Genomic DNA, 10,000 nt, shown 5'->3' on the forward strand with positions numbered 1-10,000 from the left:
GCTCATACCCTGCCCATAACCCTGCCCTCCTGCTCAAACCCCGCCCTCAACCCTGCCCTCCTGCTCAAACCCCGCCCTTAACCCTGCCCTCCTGCTCAAACCCTGCCCATAACCCTGCCCTCCTGCTCAAACCCCACCCTTAACCCTGCTCTCCTGCTCAAACCCTGCCCCCAACCCCACCCTCATGCCAAACCCCGCCCATAACCCCCCCCCCCTCCTGCTCAAAACCAAACTAGAGACCCTGACATACATACTAAAGAATCCTAAACTACAGACTCCGACATACAGACTAATGAATCCTAAACTACAGACTAACATACACACTACACCCATAAGAATCCTTAACTACAGACTCTGACTTGCACACTACACCCATAACAATCCTGAAGGACAGATTGCTCCTGGCACATTTCATAAAGAGGCTCACAGTTGGACATTGTGATGCGGTTGATTCAGCTGCATGTTGACTGAAGGCTTTGAGGCTGCGCTCGGTGCTCTGCGTCCTCGAGCCTCAGCACTGCACTGACACGGCTCTCCATTACGGAGAATCTCATGATTACATGTACAATTGATGCTTCTCATTCACCCATACATACACACACTCACACACCAATGGCGATGGGCTGCCATGCAAGTCGCCGACCAGCTGGTCAGGAGCTTTTAGGGGTTAGGCGTCTTGCTCAGGGACACTTCGACACAGCCCGGGCGGGGGATCGAACCGGCAACCCTCCGACTGCCAGACTTACTGTCTGAGCCATGTCGCATTATTAGTCTCTGTAACAAACAGTCTCTGTTTGGAAAAAGGCATAAAGTAGCCAAATGCTGGTGTCATTCTCATCACAGAGTGATGTCTCCTTGTGGTTATTGGCGTGCAGGCTGGTTAAACTTCACTCCTTTGGTTGTCTGTGTAAAGCCTGTTCTGCACATCAGCCTCTTGTGTCCTGTTGTCAGGGCTTGGGGGGGGGGGGGTTACCTACTTCTGTCCTGGGGGGCCAAACTCCGATCAGCATTGCAGTCTGGACAGCCTGGTTGATTAATGGCATGCAGTCTTTTTAATAATAACTGTTACCTTAACTGTTACCGTAAAACCAGGTCATAGCCCAGCAAAATGTATGACTGTTACCGTAAACAAAGCCACATCCTGTCACTCAGGTTAATGTACAGTTGGGTACCGTTTCTGAAGCAGGACTCTAGTAGCTTGCCCCTGTCAGCCCTGTTCATACGCACTTATTTTCATTTTTACATTTTTCGCTTGTTATCTTGTTATTTTTCTTATTATTTTTGTGTCCATTGTGTCTGTTCCCTGCATGTGTGGCCCTCCCTGCGCTGGACGCCGCCGTGTTTCAGCGACGTTGTTCAGCTGGTCGAGGTGTCCAATCGCGGCGGGCCTCTGGGGATACATGTAGTGCCTTTCAGTTCACGAGACCGCAGGTAACGCCCCGCCCTGCTGCTCCTCCTTCGGCTGTGGCCTGTTAGCGCTAGGTCTGCGTTAGCGCTAGGTCTGTGTTCATGCTAGGTCTGCATTAGCGCTAGGTCTGCGTTAGCGCTGGGTCTGTGTTCATGCTAGGTCTGCATTAGTGCTAGGTCTGTGTTCATGCTAGGTCTGCATTAACGCTAGGTCTGCATTAGCGCTAGGTCTGCGTTAGCACTAGGTCTGCGTTAGCGCTAGGTCTGTGTTCATGCTAGGTCTGCATTAACGCTAGGTCTGCGTTAGCGCTAGGTCTGCGTTAGCGCTAGGTCTGTGTTCATGCTAGGTCTGCATTAGCGCTAGGTCTGCGTTAGCGCTAGGTCTGCATTAGCGCTAGGTCAGTGTTCATGCTAGGTCTGTGTTAGCGCTAGGTCTGTGTTAGCGCTAGGTCTGCGTTAGCGCTAGGTCTGTGTTCATGCTAGGTCTGCATTAGCGCTAGGTCTGTGTTCATGCTAGGTCTGCATTAGCGCTAGGTCTGCGTTAGCGCTAGGTCTGTGTTCATGCTAGGTCTGCATTAACGCTAGGTCTGCGTTAGCGCTAGGTCTGCGTTAGCGCTAGGTCTGTGTTCATGCTAGGTCTGCATTAACGCTAGGTCTGCATTAGCGCTAGGTCTGCGTTAGCACTAGGTCTGCGTTAGCGCTAGGTCTGTGTTCATGCTAGGTCTGCATTAACGCTAGGTCTGCGTTAGCGCTAGGTCTGCGTTAGCGCTAGGTCTGTGTTCATGCTAGGTCTGCATTAGCGCTAGGTCTGCGTTAGCGCTAGGTCTGCGTTAGCGCTAGGTCAGTGTTCATGCTAGGTCTGTGTTAGCGCTAGGTCTGCGTTAGCGCTAGGTCTGTGTTCATGCTAGGTCTGCATTAGCGCTAGGTCTGTGTTCATGCTAGGTCTGCATTAGCGCTAGGTCTGCGTTAGCGCTAGGTCTGTGTTCATGCTAGGTCTGCATTAACGCTAGGTCTGCGTTAGCGCTAGGTCTGCGTTAGCGCTAGGTCTGTGTTCATGCTAGGTCTGCATTAACGCTAGGTCTGCATTAGCGCTAGGTCTGTGTTAGCGCTAGGTCTGTGTTAGCGCTAGGTCTGCATTAGCGCTAGGTCTGCGTTAGCACTAGGTCTGCGTTAGCGCTAGGTCAGTGTTCATGCTAGGTCTGTGTTAGCGCTAGGTCTGCGTTAGCGCTAGGTCTGTGTTAGCGCTAGGTCTGTGTTCATGCTAGGTGTGCATTAGCGCTAGGTCTGCGTTAGCGCTAGGTCAGTGTTCATGCTAGGTCTGTGTTAGCGCTAGGTCTGCGTTAGCGCTAGGTCTGTGTTCATGCTAGGTCTGCGTTAGCGCTAGGTCTGCGTTAGCGCTAGGTCTGTGTTCATGCTAGGTCTGTGTTAGCGCTAGGTCTCTGTTAACACTAGCTCTGTGTTGGCGCTAGGTCTGTGTTAACATTAGCTCTGTGTTAGTGCTAGGTCTGTGTTAGCAGTAGGTCCGCCTTAGCACTAGCTCTGCATTAGTGCTAGCTCTATGTTAGCACTAGCTGTGCATTACATTGAGAACTTTGACCATGAAGTTAACCCCCCTGTAAAATGTAAAAGTGAAGATCCTTGAGTTTCCTTTCATTGGTGGCCACTGGATTCTCCACCTCAGAATGTACTGGAATTGACAATTTTTCTTTAGGCTAATTTTGAGAAATTTTCAGTCCGTTTTTTAAAGAAAAATAAAAAGTAATCAAAGCGAGGAAAACAAAGTGAAATAAAAGTAATGTTTTTCAAAAATGAAGCTTTCTACGAGGCCTTTTGATCTCACATTAAATGAAGCACTCATCCTGTGCTCTGTCTCCCTGTTTATGGAAACCATGGGCACCGTAACCATAGCGACCCCTCCGCTCTCTCTCTCTCTCTGATGGGTGCTGCGATCCTGTTAGCCTCCGAGGCGCTAATTGCTTCTGTGCATCTTTGTGACGGCCTGATGGCGTGGTCTGTATTCAGAGCGTGGCTGTGGAGTGTGTGTAGTGAGAGTGAGTGAGAGTGAGAGTGAGAGTGAGAGTGAGAGTGTGAGAGAGTGAGAGAGTGAGAGAGTGAGAGAGTGAGAGAGTGAGAGAGTGTGAGAGAGTGAGAGAGTGAGAGAGTGAGAGAGTGTGAGTGTGGGAGAGTGTGGGAGAGTGTGGGAGGAGTGTGAGAGGAGTGTGTGTGAATGTGAGAGGAGTGTGTGAGTGTGAGGGAGTGTGAGGGAGTGTGAGGGAGTGTGAGGGAGTGTGTGAGAGTGTGTGAGAGTGTGGGAGAGTGTGGGAGGAGTGAGAGAGTGTGTGAGAGGAGTGTGTGTGAATGTGAGAGGAGTGTGTGAGTGTGAGAGAGTGTGTGAGTGTGAGAGAGTGTGAGAGAGTGTGAGAGAGTGTGTGAGTGTGAGAGAGTGTGTGAGTGTGAGAGAGTGTGTGTGAGAGTGTGTGTGAGAGTGTGTGTGAGAGTGTGTGTGAGTGTGTGTGAGAGGAGTGTGTGTGAGTGTGTGAGAGTGTGTGAGAGTGTGTGAGAGTGTGTGAGAGTGTGGGAGGAGTGTGGGAGGAGTGTGTGAGTGTGAGTGTGTGTGAGAGTGAGAGAGTGTGAGTGAGAGAGTGTGAGTGAGAGAGTGTGAGTGAGAGAGTGTGTGTGAGTGTGAGAGTGTGAGAGAGTGTGTGAGAGTGAGGACTGTGTGTGTGTGTGTGAGAGAGTGTGAGAGTGTGAGAGGAGTGTGTGTGAGTGTGTGTGAGAGAGTGTGTGTGTGTGTGTGAAATGTGTTTTTCTGCGGCTGTGTCTCTGGGGGGCGTTTCCTGAGACGGTGTGCCCTCACAGAGACATCCCAGCCCACTTTAATAAAGATTTAATATCCTTTCCAAAGTTTTTCTTTTGTTTACTGTGGCACTTTGAGTGAACCTTGTCTCTGTATCATACGACACGAGATTCCCAGAACCAGCGTGGGTCCACTGAACTCAAGAGAAATATTCAGAACCAGTGTGGGTTTGCTCTGTGCTAAGTCCACTGAACTAAGTGGGGATATGCTCACTCCTGAGATACACTCTCGCTTCCCGGATTGGGAGAATGTAATTGGTGCCTCGATTAGCAGGGTACTGTACCGGGTATGGGGTAGGGGCGGCCAGAGTGTGATTGGGCGGTGGGGTGACAGGGTAGCGTGTGATTGGGCGGTGGGGTGACAGGGTAGCGTGTGATTGGGCGGTGGGGTGACAGGGTAGCGTGTGATTGGGTGGTGGGATGACAGGGTAGCGTGTGATTGGGCGGTGGGGTGACAGGGTAGCGTGTGATTGGGCGGTGGGGTGACAGGGTAGCGTGTGATTGGGCGGTGGGGTGACAGGGTAGCGTGTGATTGGGCGGTGGGGTGACAGGGCAGCGTGTGATTGGGCGGTGGGGTGACAGGGTAGTGTGTGATTGGGCTCTTGGCTGTTGCAGGACTCTGGGCTTGCTGGTGAAGCGCTTGGAGCGGGGGGGCAAGGCGGAGCAGGAGAGCCTGTTCCAGGAGAATGACTGCATCGTGCGCATCAACAACGGTGACCTGCGCAACATTCGCTTCGAACAGTAAGCCTCCTCCCCCTCATACATCAGCGAGATCAGTCATAACACAGTCATAAAGATGTTACGTACTCTATTCTTCATTAAATGCCTTCGTGAATATAGATTACGTACTCTATTCTTTATTAAATGCCTTAGTGAATATAGATCTCCGGCTGTTCTGTGGATTAGTACAGAAAGAGTCTGTCGCTCCAGGCTATCAGGCTCTATTTCACACATTAAGGAGAGACTTTTTAGTGCTGCCATAGAATGTCACTAAAGTATGCCTAGGACACGACCATAGAATGCCACTGAAGTATGCCTAGGACACGACCATAGAATGCCACTAAAGTATGCCTAGGACACGACCATAGAATGCCACTGAAGTTTACCTGAGACATGACTAGTCCTCTATTTAGACGTGGACCTTGGTACGGTTATAACCTCCTTACCGTACCACTAGCCGGTTATACTGTATATTTGGCTCCCAGAAGGAGATCACGCCTCTACTGTACGACTGGATTACCGTTACTTGTCAGATAAGTGGGCTCATCCTGTTTCAGAGAGCCTCTATAAAACGTAGACAGAAGTATGCAGTGGCGAAATGGATAGCAATGATAATTCCTCCAGATACATTTTAAGTAAACAATGGACATTCTATTGACGTTTCACCGAGTTAACACGTTCTTAGAATTGCATTATCATGCAGTCGGTTTGCTGGAATCTTGTTCTGAAAAGGACACTGACATTACCTTATTTTGTGTGGTATATGCATTTCAAAAAGGGTTTTTTTTTTTTGCCCCTAACATGTTATCAGATAAGGAACTTGTCGGTAAAGCAATGGCACATTTTAAAATAGGTTATACAGAGTTTTAACACTTTCAAATGGTATAACCTGCTGCCATAGTGATAGAAAAATTGCAGGCTGAAAAAAGGAATGATTGGAAAAACCAGCCCTCGGCCGGTGAAGGAGAAAGGAGGCATTGTAAATATTAAGTGCTCTGTTTATGTTCAGCAGTGTTCACAAGGAAAGCATTGCGCGGTTAATAAGCATAGCATGTAATCATACTCCTTTAATGTATTATTTGTATAACCAGCTGATACACACTTACTTGTGAACTGGGCATGCTAACATGGTGTTATAACATGCGCACAAACAACAATTAGCTTAGATAGGGAGCTCCTATCCTTCACCCTAATGCTAAATCCACATGGGCAGAAAACCCGTCTCCTACAGGCACACACCATCCCTCAATGTTTTAGGCTTTTTCAGTGAATTAAAAGTCAAATCTTCCCGGTTGGCTGCGAACTGAAAATGAGGTGAAAGCAGTTTTTAAACCTGCTCCTGCCCCTCCCCTGATTCTCCCTCATATGTCACTGCAGGGCTGTCATCGCCCACAATAATGTTGGCCAACTGCATGTAGCAGTTTACCCAGATTTACAACTGCAGTGCAATTAACGCTACAGTTTATTGACATATTAATTAGGGCGCACAACGCAGGGCTCTGCACAATGTGTGAAATATCCTGCTCTGCTGATGCACTATTTAATGTTTATGCATTTTCTTTTTCATTGGTTGATTGATTGCTTCACTGATTGATTGATGTATTGATTGGCTGATGTATTGATTGATGTATTGATTGACATGCTGGTTGATCCCCCAGGGCACAGCAGATGTTCCGGGAGGCGATGCGGTGTCCGGCCATCTTGTTCCACGTGGTGCCGGCGGGTCAGAAGGTCCAGTACGAGCAGCTGAGCCAGAGCGCTCACTCTGGGCCCGACCGCTTCAGCCCCGAGGCCCAGCCTGGAGACCGGGGCAGTCTGAGCGGGGACCGGGGCAGTATGAGCAGGGAGAGGGGCAGTTTGGGGGGGGAGAGGGGCAGTATGAGCGGGGACCGGGGCAGTATGAGCAGGGAGAGGGGCAGTTTGGGGGGGGAGAGGGGCAGTTTGGGGGGGGAGAGGGGCAGTATGAGCGGGGACCGGGGCAGTATCAGCAGGGAGAGGGGCAGTATGAGCGGGGACCGGGGCAGTCTGAGCAGGGAGAGGGGCAGTATGAGCGGGGACCGGGGCAGTTTGGGGGGAGAGAGGGGCAGTATGAGCGGGGACCAGGGCAGTTTGGGGGGAGAGAGGGGCAGTCTGAGTGGGGAGAGGGGCCTGTCAGGGGCACTGGACCACGCCCCCCAGAGAATGTCCCGGACCGGGCCCCAGCCCCACCCCCAGCCGCAGCCGGGCGACGCCCACACCTCACTACCTCACAGCGCCGGCTCCGCCTCCAAGCCCCCCTCCGGCCACGCCCCCTCGCCGCTCAGAGCCGCAAGCTCCGCCCCTCCCGCCGGCTACGCCAAGAAGGTCGGCAGGAGACTCGGCATCCAGCTGCAGAAAGGTACGGTAACCACGGTGATAACCCAGCTATGTCCACCAATAACCCAGCTACAACCGCTAACCACCAATAACCCCGCTACAACCGCTAACCACCAATAACCCTGCTACAACCGCTAACCACCAATAACCCCGCTACAACCGCTAACCACCAATAACCCTGCTACAACCGCTAACCACCAATAACCCCGCTACAACCGCTAACCACCAATAACCCCGCTACAACCGCTAACCACCAATAACCCAGCTACAACCGCTAACCACCAATAACCCAGCTACAACCGCTAACCACCAATAACCCCGCTACAACCGCTAACCACCAATAACCCAGCTATATCCACTAACCGCCAATAACCCAGCTACAACCGCTAACCACCAATAACCCAGCTACAACCGCTAACCACCAATAACCCAGCTACAACCGCTAACCACCAATAACCCAGCTACAACCGCTAACCACCAATAACCCAGCTACAACCGCTAACCACCAATAACCCAGCTATAACCGCTAACCACCAATGACCGCTAACCACCAATAACCCAGCTATATCCACTAACCACCAATAACCGCTAACCACCAATGACCGCTAACCACCAATAACCCAGCTATATCCACTAACCACCAATAACCCAGCTAAATCCACTAACCGCCAATAACCCAGCTACAACCGCTAACCACCAATAACACCGCTATAACCGCTAAGCACCAATAACACAGCTACAACCGCTAACCACCAATAACCCAGCTACAACCGCTAACCACCAATAACACCGCTATAACCGCTAAGCACCAATAACACAGCTACAACCGCTAACCACCAATAACCCAGCTACAACCGCTAACCACCAATAACCCAGCTATAACCGCTAACCACCAATGACCGCTAACCACCAATAACCCAGCTATATCCACTAACCACCAATAACCCAGCTATAACCGCTAACCACCAATGACCGCTAACCACCAATAACCCAGCTATATCCACTAACCACCATAATCAAACAGACTGCAGTTAGATAGCGGTGTGAAAAAGCACTTTGCTATTGAGACCTCTCATTCACCCATTCTCTCACACACACACACACACACACACACACACACCAACGGAACCAGCTTGTCGGGGGCAAATAGAGGTTAGGTGTCTTGCTCAGCGACACTTTGGCACACTTGTTTTTTTTGTTTTTTTTTGCAAGACAAGCACTCTTACCTTGTGACTTACTGTCGCCCCTGAAACAAACTGAGTTGATAATTGCAAACAGAGCAGGACGGAGTGTGGGGGCTTCCCCCCCGGCTGAATGAGAATGAGACTGAATGAGACTGAATGAGACTATGTGTATGACAGTGTAAGAGTGTGAGGACTGTGTGTGTGAGAGTGTGAGGACTGAGTGTGTCTGAGTGTGTGTGTGTGTGAGAGAGTGTGTGAGAGAGTGTGTGAGAGAGTGTGTGAGAGAGTGTGTGAGAGAGTGTGTGTGAGAGAGTGTGTGTGAGAGAGTGTGTGTGAGAGTGTGAGTGTGTGTTTGAGACCCCTCATCATATGAGTGTGGGGTCTCCCGCCCGACTGAGAGAGTGTGAGAGTGTGAGAGTGTGAGAGTGTGAGAGTGTGAGAGTGTGTTTGAGACCCCACATCATATGAGTGTGGGGTCTTCCGCCCGACTGAGAGAGTGTGAGAGTGTGAGAGTGTGAGTTTGAGACCCCACATCATATGGGTGTGGGGTCTCCCGCCCGGCTGAGTTTGCTTGGGGAGATGGATACCTGCTGGGGGAGAGCAGGCTGGAGGCCCAAGAGCGACCCAGACCCAGACCCTGCTCTAGAGCCAGACCCAGACCCAGACCCAGCTCTAGACCCAGACCCAGACCCAGACCCTGCTCTAGAGCCAGACCCAGACCCTGACCCTGCTCTTGCTCTAGAGCCAGACCCTGCTCTAGACCCAGACCCTGCTCTAGACCCAGACCCTGCTCTAGAGCCAGACCCAGACCCAGACCCTGCTCTAGAGCCAGACCCAGACCCTGACCCATCTCTAGACCCAGACCCTGCTCTAGACCCAGACCCAGACCCTGCTCTAGAGCCAGACCCAGCTCTAGACCCAGACCCAGACCCAGACCCAGCTCTAGACCCAGACCCTGCTCTAGACCCAGACCCTGCTCTAGAGCCAGACCCAGACCCAGACCCAGACCCTGCTCTAGACCCAGACCCAGACCCAGACCCTGCTCTACATTTACATTTACATTTACATTTTAGTCATTTGGCAGACGCTTTTAATCCAAAGCGATTTACAAGTGCATAGGTTCTACCATAAGTCAGAGCATCACATCCAGAAACTAGCAAAATACACAGGAATCTGGGTCTAGGAATCTAGAGCCAGACCCAGACCCAGACCCTGCTCTAGACCCAGACCCTGCTCTAGACCCAGACCCAGCTCTAGACCCAGACCCAGCTCTAGACCCAGACCCTGCTCTAGACCCAGACCCAGACCCAGACCCAGACCCAGACCCTGCTCTAGAGCCAGACCCAGACCCTGCTCTAGACCCAGACCCTGCTCTAGACCCAGACCCAGACCCTGCTCTAGACCCAGACCCTGCTCTAGAGCCAGAGCCAGACCCTGCTCTAGAGCCAGACCCTGCTCTTGGTAGAGCGCGTTTCAGG

The 10,000-nt window shown here is 51.4% G+C and overlaps 1 protein-coding gene across 1 annotated transcript in view; it reads left to right on the forward strand.

Annotated features, from left to right (window-relative positions):
• Window positions 1–10,000, forward strand: part of LOC133136593 (partitioning defective 3 homolog) — a 201,645-nt gene that overhangs the window by 86,138 nt on the left and 105,507 nt on the right. Inside the window, exons 6-9 of the mRNA XM_061254228.1 lie at window positions 1,348–1,431; window positions 4,879–5,004; window positions 6,642–6,880; window positions 7,061–7,360. Coding sequence (XP_061110212.1) covers window positions 1,348–1,431; window positions 4,879–5,004; window positions 6,642–6,880; window positions 7,061–7,360 — 749 coding nt within the window. The remainder of the gene's footprint in view (window positions 1–1,347; window positions 1,432–4,878; window positions 5,005–6,641; window positions 6,881–7,060; window positions 7,361–10,000) is intronic.

Source organism: Conger conger, chromosome 9, assembly GCF_963514075.1.
Source record: "Conger conger chromosome 9, fConCon1.1, whole genome shotgun sequence".
Taxonomy (NCBI): Eukaryota; Metazoa; Chordata; class Actinopteri; order Anguilliformes; family Congridae; genus Conger; species Conger conger.